The sequence below is a fragment of the Drosophila teissieri genome, chromosome X, assembly GCF_016746235.2.
Source record: "Drosophila teissieri strain GT53w chromosome X, Prin_Dtei_1.1, whole genome shotgun sequence".
NCBI classification, from domain to species: Eukaryota; Metazoa; Arthropoda; class Insecta; order Diptera; family Drosophilidae; genus Drosophila; species Drosophila teissieri.
Window position 1 is genome coordinate 12,811,554 of NC_053034.1, and position 19,202 is coordinate 12,830,755.

The following is a 19,202-nucleotide window of genomic DNA, read 5'->3' on the forward strand; positions in this document are numbered from 1 at the left end:
AGCGAGTGATTTCGGACCACATGTTGCCATGAGCCCAACAAAAAAGAATTACCAAGCAGACGGATAGCAGGCCACTCAACATTCTGCGTTCGGATACAGATACATCTGTATCTGTATCTGACATCTTCGAAAAGTAGAGATACGCACGGAAAAAACTGTTGAATCGATACATTTCACAAAATTTGACCAAATTTTGCCAATAAGAAGTTATTGTATATAATTATTTTTATTAACAGATTTACACATATATGAACTAGGATAATTTAGACAATTATTTGATATATAACCGGTAAATATTTGGTAGTATACTGAGTATCTCTTAAATACGAAACGCTCTATTCCATTTAGTTACTTTTGTTACTGTTTTCCCAAACATTATTATTGATCATAAGGTAAGAAAAACTAATGCTTACCTTTCGTTTAAGATCGCAGTGATCGGTTAACTGCGATCACCGGCGCATCTCTGGCGCAACGAGAGAGAGAGAGAGAGAGAGGGAGAGGGAGAGAGCTGAAAAGTATCTGAGAGATACTTTCGCAGCAAAGGTGGCCGTTCGGTCGAGCGATTCCGATTTCGATTCCGACGCAGCCCGTGGACGGTGGTGCGACTACTTTTCGGATGGATTGGTTAGTTCTTGCAAGGCGTTCAACGCTTTTCGGCGCTTCTTTCGCTGCTCGCTGTTTGATTATTTATGGGGGGAAATGAACACCGAAAACGCAACAGTTTGTTAAATAATTTAATTCGCCGCCGCGAAGGAAAAAAGTGAAATTGCATATTACGAAGTTGGCTTAATTATTTTCCGTGCATGTTGGCTGAAGTGTTGAAAACTTCATTTTTTTCGTGAAACGACCTTTGCGAACTTATCGTCGTAACCAGCGAAAAAAAAACCAAATAAGCAGTGACAACAACAGCGAAGGCTAATAATAATTAAAACAGCGTGTTGTGTTGTTGTCTGCTCGCCGAATTGTCGCTGTGTGCGTGACCGCGTATCTGTGAGTGAGCCAGTGAGTTTGTGCGTGTGTGTGTGTCTGTATGGGAGTGTTATCTCTCAGCAATTGCGTGCCCCTAGTCAAGATCCTCCACTTCGCAATTGGGATACTCCCACTCCCACTGCCATTCCCACTACCACTCCACTTGCACGCCATATGCATATGTACATATGTATCCGATCATCCGATAGATGCGAATTGTCAGCAAGCAGCACCCAGTTAAACCGGCAAAAAGAGCGGCAAAAAGCGGCAAAAGTGCTGACCCTGCACTCGACGGCAACCTGATCGGATCACTTGGCTGGCACAGGTGAGTTGAGTTGCCATTTGAGTCATGTCCGTGCCAACATGTGGAACTCCAAGTTGGGCAGAGAATACCTAACTTGTTTATCAATACTATCTAATACTGAGATTAGGTAGCTTGTATCTTTGTTATCTGTGTCATTATTGACAATAGTACACAGTTGCTACTGCTTCATTCAATCATCTCTTACACTTACTATAAATATAGTATTAGTTATCAACCAATATGGCATCTTATTGTGCCGCTCAGAATGCAGAATTTATTGAATCACCGAAGCTCGCGAGGAATTCATGACGATTTCGGGTTAATCTGATTGGAATATATGTACAAAATGTACTTATCAAAATTCTATATAAGCGCATTAAGATTACAAATGATCGCCATGTGGCCCTTTAAAAGTTATTTTCTTCTTGCTAGCCAAACATTTAAAAATAGCAGAGAAATACAATCAAGTCCGAGAAATCTCTCGGTCCCCTGGCGAAAATGGGCAACAACCCAGACTTGTTTAAGATCTCGGCAATTTGCTGTCAAGGTCCGAGAATCCGAAACGAGACTCAGGCCGAACACTTGGGCATTAAAAAGTTCATTAAACGAATTCTGCGATCCCGCCTGGATTCTCATACCCTTCCACCGGCCCTGCTGATTATTCTCAGACAGATAAGAGCAAAATGGGCAAAAATGGTACGAAATACATATTCAATAAGTCAAAGCACTCTTTAAAGCAATGCCCCTTATCTTTAGCTTCAGCGGCTATAGAAAATACGAGTTTAGTTGAGATCGGAGAGACCGCAGGTTGCATAAGCAGCTCACTAAAGGTACACCTATGTAGGTCCCACCTGTACAGGTGACTCAGTGGACGGGGAGAAGGTCAGCTGGCGAGCAGAACGCTTGTGCGTCCAAGCTACACTGCGAGAAATGCACCAGCAAAGCGCTGGCTCTCAGAAAATGTATATTTGCTATTTGCACATCATTCACACTAGTTATAAAGTTGCTAATAATCAGTAATAAATCATTTTAAAACAAAAAAGGGACTTTGCTTTGCTTTTCTCAGTGATCGAAAATGTTTTCTACTTTGAAATGAGTTATTGACCATAAGATTCAAAGACTTCCTTCGGTTTTCCGCTGTTCAACTGAAAGCCAATATAAATATAAAGCAGAGGCAGTGCCTCCTGTTTATTTCCAATGTGTGCTCCAATTTTCGTTTCGTTTCGGCCGGCCTTTGATTTGTTAACCAAATAGTTTCCCAAGCTGTTTGTTTATTTAATTAGCATTCGGCTATACACATATTCACTATATTCATACTATATTCAGACTCATGGGGCCGACGCACTGGCGAAGATTCGGATTCGCGGCTCCCGGCAAGGTGTCCGCAGAGCTCTAGATTCCCGGACAGAACGGACAGACAGATCGGATCTCCAATTGTACAAAGTGCCATTTACCGGGCTCGCCCACGCAGTCATCTCAATTTATAAATAGATCTCGTAGATTCTCCACGGCACTCACATCTACTTTGTCTGGCTTTGTCTGGTGCTGCGTTTATTTTCCATCTCAATCTCGGCTCAAGTGTCCGCGTCTCTCTCGCAGAGCGAGGAAGGGGCACCGGACACCAGTGCATCCGAGGCTAATGGAAAACAATTCGAGGAAAACCAAACGCCGCACGAACTCAAATGTTTGCGGAGCCACTCGAACATCAGATTTCCATTTCACCCGACTCACTGCGTGAGTGGAAGTGAATTCGACTTTTAGTTATTTACACTAAATCGGATTCCTGAGAAAATAATTGATTTTTCCATGGCTTCTATTGTATGCATATGTATTCATTAAACAAAATTGCGAAACTATAAAACTTTAAGGGTTACCTGTTTGGCAGCCAAGTAGTTTAGGAAGAATACACAAAGAGAAACATATTAGTTATACAAACAATCATTTTATAATATGCTCCTTTATATTTCTATTTATTTTGCATATTTCTTTAAGGAACATTCCCTTGTATTTCGATACTCATTGTAGTTTATGTTAATTTAAATAATATATGTTACGATATTTTTCCCAGCGCAGCCATACAGAGCGTATGCGTAATATTTCCGGCTGCTGGCACGAGCCATTAATTTATAGATCGCTCCCCTTTTCTCTCGTCTCCACGCACAGGAATTCCCATGAGCAGCGCCCCCCGAACACCACTGCCATTTGATTTGGATTCGGATTAGGTGTAGCCCCCTAGATATATACATACATATATAGAGCCAAGATGCTGCAGCACACGATGACGAAGCGGAAGACTTTGATCATTGGGTTCTTTGGCATTGCGCTGGGACTCTGCATCGGCACCATGCTGAAGAACTACCTGGCACTGGAGATCGTGAAGCGGTGCAGCCTGCGGCCGACGAATCTCAAGACGCCGGCGGAGATCATTGGGCTGCGGGAGGAGGACACCATCCAGAACTCGCAACGGAATCTGGTCTTCGTGGGCGTGATGACGGCGAAGAGCTTTCTGGAGGGCAGGGCGCGTGCGGTGTACGATACGTGGGGCAAGGAGGTGCCCGGCCGGATGGCCTTCTTCAGCTCGGAGGGCAGCTACTCGGAGGACCTGCCCGTGGTGGCGCTGAAGAACGTGGACGATCGCTATCCGCCGCAGAAGAAGTCCTTCATGATGCTGTACTACATGTACGAGCACTACATCGACCGCTTCGAGTGGTTCATCCGGGCGGACGACGATGTCTACATGGAGCCGGACAAGCTGGAACGCTTCCTGCGCTCCATCGACAGCTCCAAGCCGCAGTTCATCGGCCAGGCGGGCAAGGGCAACAGCGAGGAGTTCGGCCTGCTCTCCCTGGAGTTCGACGAGAACTTCTGCATGGGCGGACCTGGGGTAATCCTCAGCAGCGAGACGCTGCGCCGCGTGGCGCCCCACATCCCCAGCTGCCTGAAGAACCTCTACAGCACCCACGAGGACGTCGAGGTGGGGCGGTGTGTCCAGAAGTTCGCCGGCATACCCTGCACATGGAACTACGAGGTGGGCAAACTATTCCCTTTAACTTAAATATAACCCTTTCCTTTGGCAAATATCCAGATGCAGTACATCTTGCGGCACAACTCCAGTGGCCGGAATGCGTACACGGGAAAACTGAAGCGAAAGGAGATCCACAACGCCATCACCCTGCATCCCATCAAACAGGCGCCGCTCATGTACCGCCTGCACTCCTATGTCCAGGTAAGTCTACTACCTATAAAATCAAGGGATGTCAATGAATAATAACTCGTAACAGGGTCTGAAAGCGGAGGAGATGCGGCAGGAGTCGCTGCTCCTGCACCGGGACATCAAGCGGATGGCCAAGTACCTGGAGGTTCCGGACGAGAGCACCTACATGATGCCCAGTGTCTCCCCCGAAAGCGACTCCACCAAGAGGCACTTCCAGGATCACAACATATTAGGTGGGTTGCAAACGATAGATAGATAGATACATTACACGAATAGATACAAAAGGTAGATAAAAAGATACAAAGCTGAAAAGTAACAAAGAAGCAACGATACAAAGTGAGGAGTGCACTACAAGAACATTTATTTAAAACAAATGAAAACCAAAATTTATCCGAAAAACTACGAACAATCAGGCAAAGTCCTTGTCCTGGTTGCACAGGGTGACTCCACTGCCCATGCAGGCGGCATAGCCCATGAGATGGGGCAGCAGATTCTGCTCCATGACGCCGCCGAACAGATGCGACTGCGGACCCATCGCGAACACGGCCACATCCTCGCCAGAGTGCACGCCCTTCCTTCCATGGATATAGCTGGGTGTGAAGGATGCTGGCCAGGGAATATAAGCGGGTTACTTGGAACAATCACATGCGGAACCATAGGGATTACTCACTGGGACTGAGTGTCTTGCTCGGACTCTCCCGCCGACCGTCCTTGTCCAGGCTCTGCCACTTGCCGATGGCGTAGTTGAGGGTGCTGTACGGCACACCGTTCACATCCCGCTGCTGTGCATCCATGCCCAGGATGGGTGTGCCCCGCTTCGCGTAACCCGCCATGCTGAGCGTGTGCGAGTGGTCCGCGGTGACCACCACCAGGGTATCCCGCGGATCTGTCATCTGGAGCACCGTCTCCACAGCCGCATCGAACTCGAGCATCTCATCGAGGGCGTAACCCACCCGGGTCTCATGGTGTCCATGATCGATCCGCCCACCCTCAATGAACACGAAGTAACCATTCCCATTCTCGCGGGACTTCTGCTCCAGTTTTTCAATGGCCACCGCTGCCATTTCGGAGAGTCGCGGCTGCTCCTTGCTGGCGGCCAGGTGATAGGACATGTGGCTGTCACTGAAGAGACCCAGAAGGTTACCACTGGGATCGCTGCAGTTCCGCAGCTCTTTCAGGGATCGCGAGAAGCAGCCACTGGGATTGGATTCGCGCCACTGTGCCAGCAGATCCTTGCCATCCCGGCGCTCGTCGGCGAATTTTCCCAGACCACCGCCCAGGATGACGTTCAGATTCCGTCCCGGCTCCTCCTCCATCAGCTGTCGGGCAATCTCCAGCTCCTCTCCGCGCCTGCTCACATGGGCATAGGCACCCGCCGGACTGGCGTCCGTCAGCCGGGTGGTGGTCACCACTCCCGTGGCCTTGCCCGCGCGCTGTGCCCACTGGAGCACGGAGTCCACCCGCTCACCACTGCCGCTCTGACCCACTGTGCCGCTGTGCGTCTTCACACCGCCAAAATAGGCGGTGGCCGTGCAGGCGGAGTCCGGTGTCTGCTCGTCGACGCAGTACGTCTTACTCAGTCCGGCGAAGGGGAATCGCTCCACGGCCAGCTGTGCCTCCTCCCCGCGTCCTCCGCGCCGTTGTCCCTTCAGGATGCGGGCGGCCGTTAGCGTGGTGATGGACAGTCCATCGCCCAGGAGCATCACCACATTCCTCGCCTGCCGCACATCGGCGATGGAGTCCCTGGTCCTGGCCACACGTTCGCACAACTGAGCCTGCGCCTGGCTCAGCCAATGGGACGCCAGCAGCTCCTCCGCCGGCTGCACTTGCTCCACCAAGGCAACAGATTGCGCCAGGATGGGGATGAGCGCGAGCAGCAGGAACATGAATGGGAGCGACATCTTGACTCGGGTCTTTCGGCCGGGGAAAACCGAATCCGATCTGACTGTCGCCGCCGACAGACGTTCGTTTTAAAGGCCAACTCCGTTGGGGAAGTATCAAGCTAAGCCACCGGAAAATTAACTAGCACCACCACCTGGTGGGGCGTGGTTCCATTAGAGCACATTTGCATTGGCCCAGTTCCAAGTGACTGATATGCATGATATGCCTCCATAAGTCTGAGACTGAAGGGCCTTAAGCTGCGTCTAATCCCTTCTTCACTTTCACTTCCCGTAGGAATCAGTCCGGAACTGAATAAATTCGTGCCCGGAAGCACCGACGACCTACTGGACTGGTCCTTCATCGCCCGCAGCCTGTACTCGGCCAGTTCCGCCAATCCCAAGCAGAAGATCGACTCGGCGCTGCGGGAGGGACTGGAGGATGCCATCACCGAGGTGATGGAGAACATCAACAACTACTCCAGGCAGCGGGGTCGCGTCATCGAGTTCCGGGAACTGCTCTACGGATACCATCGGCTGGACGCGCTCCACGGCCAGGACATGATCCTCGACCTGCTGCTCATCTACAAAAAGTACCGGGGCAAGAAGATGACCGTTCCGGTGCGAAGGCATCTCTATGTCCAGCGCGCCTTTACGGGCATCTTTGTCAAGGAGGTGGACGAGGACTTCTACAATGTCACCCTGCAGCAAAGTGAGTAGGGACTATGGGTAATGATCACAGTTAAGATCTATCCATGTGGCAGTTTGCTTCCTTACATTGATTCTTCTTTACTGGAACGTAACATCTGTGCTTTTCCGTCGACAGGTCTCCTGGGCAGCCTGTTCCAAAACAGCATGGCCCGCCTGAGCAGCCACTTCACGATGCCCAGCGGACTGCTGTCGCCGACGCAGGACAAGATCGTGTTCGTCCTGCCCATCGCGGGTCGCCTGGCCACCTTCGAGCGCTTCCTGCGCACCTACGAGCGCGTATGCGTGCGCGGCGAACAGCACTGCGACCTGCTGGTGGTGATCTTCGGGTCGCCGGACGAGCTCGGCGATCACCTGCAGCTGCTGCACGATCTGCACGCCCGGCATGTGTACCAGCAGGTGAACTGGATCCAGAGAAGTAGCGCCTTCTCACGCGGCGTTGCGCTGGACGTGGCCGCCAGATCATCGTACATTCGACAGGAGGACATCATACTGTTCATCGACGTGGACATGGTCTTCGAGGTGGAGACGCTGCAGCGCGTGAGGATGCACACGCAGCGGGGCAAGCAGGTTTACCTGCCCATCGTCTTCAGTCAGTACGATCCGCAGAGAAGGAGCGGCGGTGCAGGCGAATCCGAGGACGAGGGGGAAACGCCCAGGATCGACGACGAGCGGGGCTACTTCCGGCAATTTGGATTCGGCATCTGTGCCATCTACAAGTCGGACATACTCGATGAGGATATCAATGGATTCGACAAGGACATCACCGGCTGGGGCCTGGAGGACGTCAAGTTCCTGGAGAAGATTGTGCGCGTGGGCACCAGGCAACGCGGCTTCCTGGCCAACACCGCCGAACTGGCCATGGACTACAACGAGGCCGCTGAACAGTGGCGCCGACTGAGTGTGTTTCGTGCACCGGATCCCACGCTAGTCCACATCTACCATGACATCAGCTGCGACGTGCAGCTGGACGCGCCGCAGTACAACATGTGCCTGGGCACCAAGGCCAACTCCCTGGGCAGCACGCGTCTGATGGAGCAACTCTTCCACAGCAGTCCCGAAAATGTCCACTTTGCCGCCGACTTCAATCGCCAAAAGCAACAGCAGCAGCAGCAACAGCAGGCCAGGTGATGATCAATCCCATCCAGATCCAGTAATCCCCGCCAGCGATCCTGCCACATAGTATTATGCTTAATGTTTCCTACATGAGGGTGTGTGCCAGCCCATATGCCTAAATAATTGGTAAGTCCCTAACGATCCATAAGTCCATACATGTAAGGCCATAAAAGATGAGATGGGTGAAACATCTGTAAATTATAAGGATCAAAAAAGCTACCGAGACAAAACGTTAGTGGGTTAATATCTATGGACACTTTCGTAACATGGTACATACCTTTTAGTCTTAAAATGAACCTAAAATAGATTTTGTATGCTAAGAAATTACATTTATGGCAAATACATTTAGTCACCAAAAATCATTATTATTTATCATTATCATTATTGTACATGTAATTGAGTTTTCTAACCAAAGCCGCTTAACCATTTCAAATTGTCGATACTATTATAGTTAAAGCATAAATTCCATGTCAAATCTATTAAAATTAACATTGCAAAAACTAAATTATGTTTCAATGCTGTCAACTTCAAAAGTTTACAAACTCCTTGTTCCAATGTAAATTTGCATATATAGATAATTATTAGCAAATACAAAGTATTTTAATGGTTGTTAGTCCCTTCGAAATAAATTATTTTTTTTATATTTAATGATTTTAAGTCAAACATTTTAGAAATGCGTTTTGGTTGGGTTTTCAACTGTAGATTAAGATGTAGCCATATATCCAAGATTATTCCTCTTCAGAAAATGTCGCATAATTAAGTGTTTAAACTAAAAAAAAACATTGTCATTCTTGATTTGATTATGAAAACCGCATTTAAATGATAAAAGTTGTGTCGGTACTTCTTTTAATAATAAACTACTCGATTGTACAAAATGAGCTTTTGTATCAATACAAAAACCAAGTCTTTTATTTAACGTTCTAGCGTTGTTTTTTATAAAAGTGGATAACTGTATCCAGCAATAAGCATTATTTTGATTATAATTGGTAAAACTAGAGGTGTAAGTATGTTATATCTATTATATGATTATTTAAAAGATCACACGTTGTCTATATATTATTACCGGCCACTGTTGAGACAGCATTCGGTTTAAGTCAGGTTACGCATTAGCCTCTTCTTGGGTCGTATTGAAGATATGCTCAGCAAATCTTTATACGTAGTCCACCGGTTCTATGCCCAGGACTGCCAAAGCCTTATTCAGCACCTGTCTTACCGCCATGATGAGGTAGATTCTGGCGTACAAGGTCGGCATCAGTTGATCGCGCTTCTGGACAAGGATCTTCTTTAGACGGTAGAAGCGACTGAAGACGCCAGCCAGGTTCTCAATATAGCACAAAAGCAGATGGACACCGCAATGACCCTTGGCCAATTGATCCATCAAGGATTCCATGAGCTCCGGGAAGGTGAATAGGTATCCATAAAGCAACTGCCATTCAATCTGCGCCAAAAGAATATAAAGAATGTAATAAAATGACGAAAAAGGAACAAAATTCGCATACATCATCCTCTAGAACACTGAGATCAATCTCCTCCAGCGGTGGCAGTTTCGCATAAACGCCAGCCTTCACCTGATTGCCAAATGTGCGCAAGAGTGTTTCCAGGCGTGCCGAATTGTACAGGATGTACGCAGCCCCCTTGCAAATGCCCAATCCATTGCGCACCACACTCACGGCGCTGGTGTGGCGCACCTCGAAGAGATCCACGATCACGGCAGCTGCCCCTAGACGCTTCATCAGCGCGTCAAGGCTGCTCATTCCCGTCGGACGGATTCCAGAGCGGTGCATAGCCATTAGACGCATGTGCGTGCAGCGCAGTCTGCATTAAACAAACAAATATATGAGCACGAGAAAGAAAGAGATGCAATTACATAGGTAAACTCCACTAAATATCTTGAGTGTCGACAATAAAGTTATTGAGCATGTACTGATATACTCACTCCAAGTACTCGTCAACGGTCAATCCGGTGGCGGTCTTTTTCACCGGCTCCAGAACAGGACCGCTTACGAGGCACACATGTCCACTGGGCTGCTGGCGCTTGCAGCATTTTTCCAACTCGACGTTCACACAGAGGGTGTCCTCCTGCCGGTCATTGGGCTCCACCAGGCGCCAGGACGAGTAGTCCACCAGGCGGAGCAGGATCTTGTAGAGCTGCTGCAGTCGATAGTGGCGCAGATCCTGGCCGCCATCGGTAGCTCCGGCATCGGCTTGCAACTGCAGGCTCATGGTGAGCGAATGCTTGTTCTTTGCGGGACGACCGTACTCTTCTCCCAGCGTGAGCACAGAGTTAAGGACATGGGCGATGAGCGGGCGGCGCTCGAAGCGGAGGCAATAGCGTTCCTTGTGCGGCACGGTGATTTCGACGAGCGGAAAGCGCCACTGGCGGGACTGCTCGATCAACTCCAGGCGCTCCTTCTCGCCGGGGAGCAGTTGGTCGGCATCGTGGCGCAGCTTAAGACCCTGATCTTTCACATATTTCCCCCAGTAACGCGAGATGGCCGCCAAACTGAAGTCACCTTGCTTGGCCAGATCCTCGCTGTGGTAACGGATCAACTCGCCGCATTTCTTGAAGGGCAACGGAGCCGCTGCATCGTCGCCAGACTCCTCCAGCTTCTCTGGATTGGTCAAAAACTCGACGAGCTGCTGGGTAAACTGCAACATCGGATTACAATCCATCATTTATTGGATTAAATCAACTAGTCTTGCTGTCGAACACAAATCTTCTGTTTGCCGATAAGCTGTTCTATCGATAGGCGCGAAATACCACAATTTAAATTCTGTTGAATGTAGTAATGTAAACTGGCACGTAAAAAACACCAAATTGAGTGATAGTAATGTAAGCCAATAAAAGCAATAAGAAACAGTTCCTTCTCAAATGCTCAATTTGCTCAAACTAAGTCACTTCTAATTTAATAAAAGTAAATAAATCGTCAATCGATAACTTAATCGCTAGAGGTGGGTAATCTAAACATGGAAATAATAATAAAACCACAAAATCATGAAAAAAAATAATCTAATAATAGCTGACCTTGATTATACCGCTTCTAGTTATTTCCTTTAGCGAAAAGGGTCTATACATTTTTCATATAAAGGGTTTAACCCAACCGATAGTTGCGGGACTCCCGTGATCGCCCTGAGTATCAGGTACCGAAAAACACGCAAGTCCCATCTCTATTCCAATAGAAGTGTTTTTTTTTTGGCTGCGCGTGTGTGGAGTTTTGGGAGCAGCCTGAGGAACAGCCAGAACGCAGCTTCAGTCCGAGATCGGCGCAATGTCCAAAAACCTGGAGCCGCGGGTGGTGGACCTGGGCGTGGCGTGCCTGGTCTGCCTGGCGGAGGAGCCCGAGGCCAGCTCGATCTATGGCCACGACCCGGAGTCTCCTCATATGCTCATTCTGGACAAGATCCGCTGCTGCACCGGCCTGCAGCTGGATAGCAGCCCGGCGCAGCTGCAGCGCTGGCCGGACAAGATCTGCAAGCAGTGCCATCTGGAGTTGTCTGTCTCTTATCGCTTTCACGAGAAGTGCGCCGCCGTCCAGAAGCTATTTCACTCCGCTAGCTCCGCTACCCCGACCGCCACCGCCGCCACTGTGGCCGCTTCTGCCCCGCTTCTGGTCGATAAGCAGCAGGAGCAGCTTAAGCTTGATCTGGAACAGGCCCAAGTTCGGCTGCCTGCAACACTGAAAATTAAGCGACTAAACGTGGAACCCTGCTCTTCCAGTTCAGTAAGCAGTGCAATAACTACCACCACGGAGCCCTCCTACTACGAGGATGTCAAGGAGGAGACGGAGGCGGACGCGCTTTCCCTGATACCAGAGGGAGCCATGGTTTTATCCTTGAATGACTTGCAACAGCAGGATCCCATTACTCAGCAGCCAGAAGAAGACTCTGAAGAGCAGCAGGATGAGGAGGGGCAGGACAAGATGTTGGGACTGGATCCCTGGGATGACGAAACCACTCCGGAGCACCTGTACGAGATCGAGACGCCGCTCATGGTGGAGTCTGTGGACAGCCCACCGTTACCGCCGCCGCCTCAGTCTACCAACCAGTTGAGAAAGCGCTCCTACCGTCGCGTTTCGCCTATTGTCAAGCGGGAAAGACTGACGTTGACGGTGGACGTGGACGACGATTACAAGCCCGCCTCCGCGACCAAACGCCGCAACTCCGAACGCTCGCCAAAGATCTGCGATGTGTGCGGCAATACGTACAAGTACCAGCACGCGCTAAATGCCCATATGCGGCGCCACAACAACGAGCGGCCGTATCCCTGCGAGGTGTGCCAGAAGGCGTTCATCTCGAACGTTGAGCTGCGTCGCCACATGCGCGTCCATACCGGCCAGAAGCCCTACAGCTGCCGCTACTGCGAGCGTCGTTTCTCGGACTTTGGCAGCAGCAAGAAGCACGAGAGGATCCACACCGGCGAGCGGCCATATGTGTGCGAGGTGTGCGACAAGGGGTTCGCCTACGCTCACGTTCTGTCTGTCCATCGGCGGACGCACACCGGCAAGAAGCAGTTCCAGTGCACGCAGTGCGACAAGGGGTTCACCAAGAAGAGCTATCTGTCGGCGCATATGGACCAGCACCGCAGTTCGGGCAGCGGCGAGGCATCGGGCTCATCGTCATCCGCTGATGCATCCAATCGCCACCAGCGTAATTCCACCCGGAAAGAGTCAGCGCGCAAGGAGCAGATGCGCAAGCAACAACAAATCCCCGAGGCCTTCTCGCTGGATTCCGTCGTGCTGGAGCAGACGAAGGTTCTCGAGGAGTGCATCGTGGCGAATGACTTCATGTTCAACGATGAGGACAACGCGGAGGAGGAGGCCGTTGACGGCGAGGAGCTGCAGCATGACGATCCCTACCCGTACGTCGATGGCTACCAAAGCGTTCACTCTGTCAAGGAACTGGTCGGCGACCTGCTGGACACCGAGGAATTTGGTGACGAATCCAAGTACATGATAGACTAGTATTACTACCGGGACAACTCACCGCACTACTAAGGGGCGGTCTCCACACAACGAGGGCCCCAAACTTCCCCACCCCGTAGTTTTTAGACAACAAAGCTTAGAAGCGTAACTCTAAGAAATCGGTGTAAATAAAATGGAAAGATATTCGGATAGAAAGCTTACAAAATATGGGCAGTTTTTTATGGAAAATGGTTGTAAATCGAAGTAAAATTTTATATGAAAATGAAATATTACTTAATAGGAATTTTATTCGGGGAGCAATTTCAAAAATAAATAGTTTATAATAGGCATTTAGATTCTAGATACTTTAAAGGATTTATTGTTTAACTATTCATTAAAATAACGGAATAATAATAATAAATATTCATTATTTTAGTATTTAATGGTGTTACATTGATGTTTTTAAACGCCTTTACCAACTGATAACTTAAAAAAAAGATATCCAAATAAAAATTCTCAAACTTCAACTGCGAATTCCGAATTCCAAGAGCTATATTATATATATATTATTTAGGTTCTGAAACTAAAGTCAGCATTCCGCAAAACAAATAAACATACATTATTTGAAGGCTACAATTGAAAAATCCAGACTTCTTTACTCTTCACCTTTCTGCGAGGCACGTACTTAAGATTAACTATAAGCTCAGATCCCACAACGTCAATCCAAAAAAAAAACACAATAAGAAAACGAAATTGTTTCTAAGCAAACTGTGTAAACAAAAGCACGGAAAGATGCTGTTTAAAGCGAAAGAAGACCGAGTGCCTTGGTGCCACGAGATCGAATTTTTGGCTATACAGAACAACTGTGCAAACCGGGCACAGTGAACAACCAGTAAGAGAGACGTTTAAATTCTATCTAGTTTATTACAGTAATCGGGTTAGTCAAGTTAGTTGGAAACACGCGAACACGGCGTGGTTTTTGTGACCAGGCAGGTAGGGGGATAATTGTTCTAGGGTGGTTCGTTCACGCCAGCCAGTGGGCACTGTGTCGACGAGAACCGAACTTGGCCACGTTCTTGAACCGGTTTTGGCGGATCACTCCGGCGGGGTCAACGTTTCGCCCTTTGGCGGACACCGGGGCATTAACATAATTCACATTTTAGTCGGTGTACAAAAAATATCTATATATATATATAAATGTATCAAAATTTAGACGGTATGGGGATGCCGAGGGCGAGGAATTGGGATCGGTTTTACAACACGCACACAACAGACTTTAGATGGAACAATAAAACTTGAACATCGCACGGCAGCGGCTAATCCTCGAAGGTGATGCGGCCGGGTCCGTGGTTCTTCATGTATCGCCTGTAGGCCTTGTATCGTGGATTCTCCGCCAGCTTCTTCTTCATCTCCTCGTCCTGTTCCGCCTTCCAGGTGACGAAATTATCGCGCTGCCAAAGCTTCAGGTGCAGGTACTCCTCGATCAGCTTGTCCTCCTGCGCCTCGAACTGATGCTGGCCCATGCCCAGGTGCCGGCGGATGAGGTAGAGCTTCTGCTCCCGGCCGTACGGCTGCTTCATCACCGTGTATCGCCAGAACCACTGCGCGTGCCACGCAATGAACGAGAGTATCGTGTAGGGGCAGATGATCAGCTGCACCCACAGCACATCCCAGAGCGTGGGCTTCGCATAGCCGCCCTTTACGTCCATCTTCTCCTCGATCACCCGCCGGATAATCCGTTCCAGCTCATCGCGCTGATCGTTCTTGGACATACGATTCTTGCCCTTCTTCTGGATCTTCTCCTGGATCTCGTCGCGAGCTATTTCCAGGGCCTGGTTCCTATACTTGGGCACCGTGGCGAAGTACTTGATGGCCGAATCGTAGCGCTGCCAGCCGGAATAGTACTGGATTACGGATACAATGGTCAGCACGACCACGATCACCACGCGCACATCCACCTTGGGCGCCACGCGTCGCCGGTAGTAGCGATAGTAATGCGCATAGTATGCATCCGGGTTGTCCAACATGTAATCGTAGTCCGTGCGTGACTCCTCATCCCGCAGAATCTCGTACGCGGTGGCCACCAGCTTGAACTGCGTTTCCGCTGCCGCCTTGGCCTCTGCCCCCCGATGCAGATCCGGATGATAGCGCCTTGCCAGCTGGCGGTAGGCCTTGCCGATCTCCGACTTGGACGACTCTCTGGTGACACCCAGCACGTCGTAACAGTTGTCCTTGCCGCAGTACAGGCCCTCCAGCAAGCCTAGGGCCATCGTGGGCAGCAGGGCCAAGAGCACCAGCAGTAGTCCGTGCGTCCGCATCTTGGACAGCGCTTTCACCCTGGACACGTGGAGGTGGAGTTGCAGCTGGGCGAGTGGTGGCGCACAGCTGGCACACGTTGGCTGGGATCGGAGCGGATTGGTTGTGTATGGGATTGGACCGGAGCAACTGGTGGCGGTCGCGTTGGCGCTGCTCGTCCGTCTGCTCGGCGTTTGTCCCACTGCAAAGTTGGCCGCCGCTCGTTAACCAGGTTAGCTTCGGCCGATTACGCCGATAGCGCCGATAACTACGGTGGCTGGCGGGTAAGTATGACCGTAAGTCGGCCAATGGTCACTCTAAGTCACTGCAGCAGCTATCTTATTGTACTTCAATGCCAAAGTTAAAACTCAAGGTAATAGACCAAGTATTAACAGTTCGCAAGATAACGATTTGAGCCTCGATAGCCTGCCTATCGAACTATCGATCTTAAACATCTGGCTCCAAATACTCTGCAATTCCACAGCATCTACATTGAATTTAGGCTTTAAAATGGAATTTAATCATCATGTGGATACCGCACTGACCACTTTTGTGGACAACACAAAGTTCTTCAGGGAAATGGTAGATGGTGAGCAATGTTACACAAAGAGACATCCCTTAAAACCCACCAAAGTCGCGTCCGATTTCAGTGATGGCGGGGAGATCCAGAAGCTGCTGGAGGAGAGCGCGCGTCTGCGCGTGGAGCACGCCGAGAATCTCATCCGTCTGAAGAGCAAGCACCAATCACTTAACCAGGCTATGCAGCAGGTGCAAAACTCGAGCTCCACCATCGAGCAGTTCGAGGACGACTGGAAGGAGCGCTCCGAAGCGGTGGAGCAGAAGCGCATCAATGTCAAGAACATAGCCGAGTTTAAGAACTTCAAGAAAACTGTGGAATCTGCAGCTGCCCAGCTAGGTGCGGAGGTCAATGGCCAAGCGAATGGCGCCGCCCAGGATGAGGACCTTATCATCGAAGGAATCGAAGAGACCGGCGGCGAGATTTTCTCGCTCTACGATCCCTGGTCCAAGGCCCTGATGAAGAACCCCGTGCGAAACAAAGTGTGCGGCCACATCTACGACCGCGATTCGGTGATGCTGATCATCAAGGACAACATTGGCATCCTATGTCCGGTGCTCGGCTGTGCCAACAAGAAATACATCCAGCCAGCGCACCTGGTCGAGGATGCCAATGTCCGGCAAAAGGTACAACAACGAATGGCCGAAGAAATTGAGGATGGCACTGCCTCGGAGGATGACGATGAGGATTGATCCGAATTCTGATGAGCTAGGCTCTTACATTTTCATCTGTATTAGTAATACATATTTATTGTTGTCGACTAATATGAATATAATAGGTTCCTTTAAACTTAGAGATGTAAATACAACGTCAAGTTTTGTGAAGAATAAACTTTACAAACAAAAGAACCAAAATGTATGATATTTAAATATCGCAACTTGTTTTTCGATAGTGAATTAACCGATAAATCTGTTGCGTGGACTTGCCCACCTCTAAAACTAATGTTTTGGTAAACAAAAAGAAACAGCAGATTAAACATGAGCTACATACAATTTGAAAGCGGCAGGGAGAAGGACAAGGCGCGTCAGGAGCTGCGGGAGGCTCGGGAGACGATGCTGCAGCAGGCCAAGGAGCGGGCGGAGCTGCGTGGCCAGCGGGAAAGGCAGAAGGAACTCCGCGGCGAAGCCGACTGGATGCTGCCCGCGGTGGCCAAGAAACTGGAGAAGCCCGCCAAAAAGTCCAAGAAGAAGAGTTCCAAGCACAAGTCTAGGTCCAAGTCCAAGTCATCGAAGAAGAGCAGGAAGCATCGCAGCAGCAGCAGCAGCAGTAGCAGCGAGAGTTCCACATCATCTTCCTCCTCGTCCAGTGAGGATGAAAAGGAGCGCAAGCGACGCAAGAAGAAGTCCAAGAAGAGCCGCAAGGAAAGTGCCAGCGACGACGAGTGGGTGGAAGCTCCTCCGCCTCCCGCGGCAGACAATGTTACTAAGAAGGAGCCCACTCAGCGGGACGACTGGATGACCAGCGAGGCTCTCCTTCTAAAGACGTTCTCCAGGGAACGCAAGGAGCCAGCGAAGCCAAACGAGAAAGCCCAACAAATTGATGCCTACGATCCGGCCAAGAGTGGCCGTGAGCTTAATCCCTATTGGAAAAGCAATGGCACGGGTCTGCCCGGCTTCCAGAAGCCACAGGATGACGATGAGCGGCAGGCCAAGCCGCTTTCCAACAGCTCTGGACAAGGGTCCTCGCGCGGTTGGCGAAAACCAGGCGCAAAGGCTCCCAGTCCGCCAAGACGAAGCAGATCTCGCTCCAGAAGTGCCACATCTCCTTCTTCCGAAGAGGAGGAGGCGGTGCAGCAGACCAAGTCCACACCCTCCTGCCTCACAGACGAACAGATCAATGAGCTGGCCGGCAAGGCCATCAAGGCAGAACTCAAAGGAAAAAAAGAACTGGCGGCAGAACTCAATCAGCAGTTGGAAGCCGCGCGTAAGGAACGAGCAGAGTTTATTGCCTCCGGCCAATCACTACCGAAGGCAAATGCCAGGCCAGCCAAGTCCAAGGCCTCGGCAGAGCATGTGCTGCTCACCAAGGTGGATAAGAGCGGCAACGTGCGTCCGCTGGTGCAGTCCGGTGATCCAAACGAACAGTACGGCGGCAGGAGGGGACAAAAACGCAGCAGCAAGAAGGTGGATACCCACGTGGATGGCCAGCGTGTTAGATACTTCGCCGATGATGACCGCTATGACATTAAGCAAATGGTAAGCTGAACTTTCAAAAGCAACTACTAAATAGTAACACATTTTAATCTCCAGTTTGAGCGGGAGAAGCACGCCACGGCCGCAGAAGCCAACCTGCAGTATGCCGACATTGTGTCCAAGCACAAGAATCCCAACGATGACTTGGAGGACATATTTGCTGACAAGGTGCGCAAGCAGATCTCCGCCGGAGATGCCGAGAAGCGGGAGATGCAGAGCGCCATCAGGGAACACGAGAAACTGGCGGCCACTCTGGACAACTGCGAGCGCTGCTTTGACTCCGCCAAGTTGGACAAACAGCTGCTGGTGTCCCTGGGTGATAAGATCTACCTCAGTCTGCCGTGGTACATGGGCCTCCAGAGCGGTCACTGCATTCTGACGACCCTACAGCATGTATCCTGCTGCACGCAACTAGACGAAGATGCCTGGGAGGAGATGAGCAACTTCCGAAAGGCACTCACTCGCATGTTCGCTGCCCGGCGTCAGGATGTCGTCTTCTACGAGATCGCCAACAAGCTGCACCGGCGACCGCATCTCAGCGTGCACTGCATCCCCATTCCCGCCAGCCAAGGTGAGATGGCGCCCTTCTACTTCAAGAAGGCCATCGAGGAGTCGGAGCAGGAGTGGTGCATCAACAAACAGCTGGTCTCGCTGCGCCAGAAGTCCCTGCGTGCGGCCATTCCCAAGGGACTGCCCTACGTGTGGGTTCACTTCGGTATGGACTCGGGCTTCGCGCACGTCATCGAGGACGAGGATCGATTTCCGGCCAACTTTGCCCAGGTTCGTTGGCATTGCTCGCGTTGTTTTTTATAAATGTATGCCAATTGCACTTTGTACTTTCAGGAAATCCTTGGGGGAATGCTGGAGCTTAATCCGAATGCTTGGCGAAAGCCACGAAAGGAGTCGAATCCCATCGGAAAGGTAAAAGCCTTTGCTGAAAACTGGAAGAAATTTGACTGTACTCAGAATTAAAACGATACATTGTACAAAACAGATATGTTAAGATCATTTCAAGTCATGAAAATGTAATATATAATTTTATACATTTT

At 50.0% G+C, this 19,202-nt stretch overlaps 7 protein-coding genes across 7 annotated transcripts; 4 read left to right on the forward strand and 3 right to left on the reverse strand.

Annotated features, from left to right (window-relative positions):
• Window positions 1-604: 604 nt before the first annotated feature.
• On the forward strand, window positions 605-9,043 carry LOC122623648 (chondroitin sulfate synthase 1). The gene is made up of 6 exons (XM_043802923.1): window positions 605-1,294; window positions 3,437-4,301; window positions 4,359-4,499; window positions 4,555-4,720; window positions 6,663-7,076; window positions 7,191-9,043. Exons 2-6 carry the CDS (start codon window positions 3,537-3,539, stop codon window positions 8,201-8,203), a joined length of 2,499 nt encoding a protein of 832 aa, XP_043658858.1. The 5' UTR covers window positions 605-1,294; window positions 3,437-3,536; the 3' UTR covers window positions 8,204-9,043.
• On the reverse strand, window positions 4,834-6,787 carry LOC122623650 (alkaline phosphatase, tissue-nonspecific isozyme). The gene is made up of 2 exons (XM_043802924.1): window positions 5,158-6,787; window positions 4,834-5,093 (listed from the first exon to the last, which is right to left on the reverse strand). Exons 1-2 carry the CDS (start codon window positions 6,386-6,388, stop codon window positions 4,897-4,899), a joined length of 1,428 nt encoding a protein of 475 aa, XP_043658859.1. The 5' UTR covers window positions 6,389-6,787; the 3' UTR covers window positions 4,834-4,896.
• An 86-nt stretch (window positions 9,044-9,129) lies between the features above and the next one.
• On the reverse strand, window positions 9,130-11,070 carry LOC122623651. The gene is made up of 3 exons (XM_043802925.1): window positions 10,125-11,070; window positions 9,688-10,003; window positions 9,130-9,626 (listed from the first exon to the last, which is right to left on the reverse strand). The coding sequence occupies exons 1-3, from the start codon at window positions 10,862-10,864 to the stop codon at window positions 9,339-9,341; spliced, it is 1,344 nt and encodes a 447-aa protein (XP_043658860.1). The 5' UTR covers window positions 10,865-11,070; the 3' UTR covers window positions 9,130-9,338.
• A 286-nt stretch (window positions 11,071-11,356) lies between these two features.
• LOC122623968 (zinc finger protein 184) lies at window positions 11,357-13,429 on the forward strand. The gene has a single exon (XM_043803378.1). It carries the CDS (start codon window positions 11,458-11,460, stop codon window positions 13,147-13,149), a length of 1,692 nt encoding a protein of 563 aa, XP_043659313.1. The 5' UTR covers window positions 11,357-11,457; the 3' UTR covers window positions 13,150-13,429.
• Window positions 13,430-13,993: 564 nt separating this feature from the next.
• On the reverse strand, window positions 13,994-15,651 carry LOC122623969 (dnaJ homolog subfamily C member 25 homolog). The gene has a single exon (XM_043803379.1). The coding sequence runs from the start codon at window positions 15,405-15,407 to the stop codon at window positions 14,406-14,408; it is 1,002 nt and encodes a 333-aa protein (XP_043659314.1). The 5' UTR covers window positions 15,408-15,651; the 3' UTR covers window positions 13,994-14,405.
• A 148-nt stretch (window positions 15,652-15,799) lies between these two features.
• On the forward strand, window positions 15,800-16,755 carry LOC122623970 (E3 SUMO-protein ligase NSE2-like). Its single transcript, XM_043803380.1, has 2 exons — window positions 15,800-15,973; window positions 16,019-16,755. The coding sequence occupies exons 1-2, from the start codon at window positions 15,895-15,897 to the stop codon at window positions 16,651-16,653; spliced, it is 714 nt and encodes a 237-aa protein (XP_043659315.1). The 5' UTR covers window positions 15,800-15,894; the 3' UTR covers window positions 16,654-16,755.
• Window positions 16,756-16,894: 139 nt separating this feature from the next.
• On the forward strand, window positions 16,895-19,162 carry LOC122624061 (CWF19-like protein 2 homolog). Its single transcript, XM_043803490.1, has 3 exons — window positions 16,895-18,156; window positions 18,211-18,933; window positions 18,997-19,162. Exons 1-3 carry the CDS (start codon window positions 16,939-16,941, stop codon window positions 19,123-19,125), a joined length of 2,070 nt encoding a protein of 689 aa, XP_043659425.1. The 5' UTR covers window positions 16,895-16,938; the 3' UTR covers window positions 19,126-19,162.
• The last annotated feature ends 40 nt before the right edge of the window (window positions 19,163-19,202 follow it).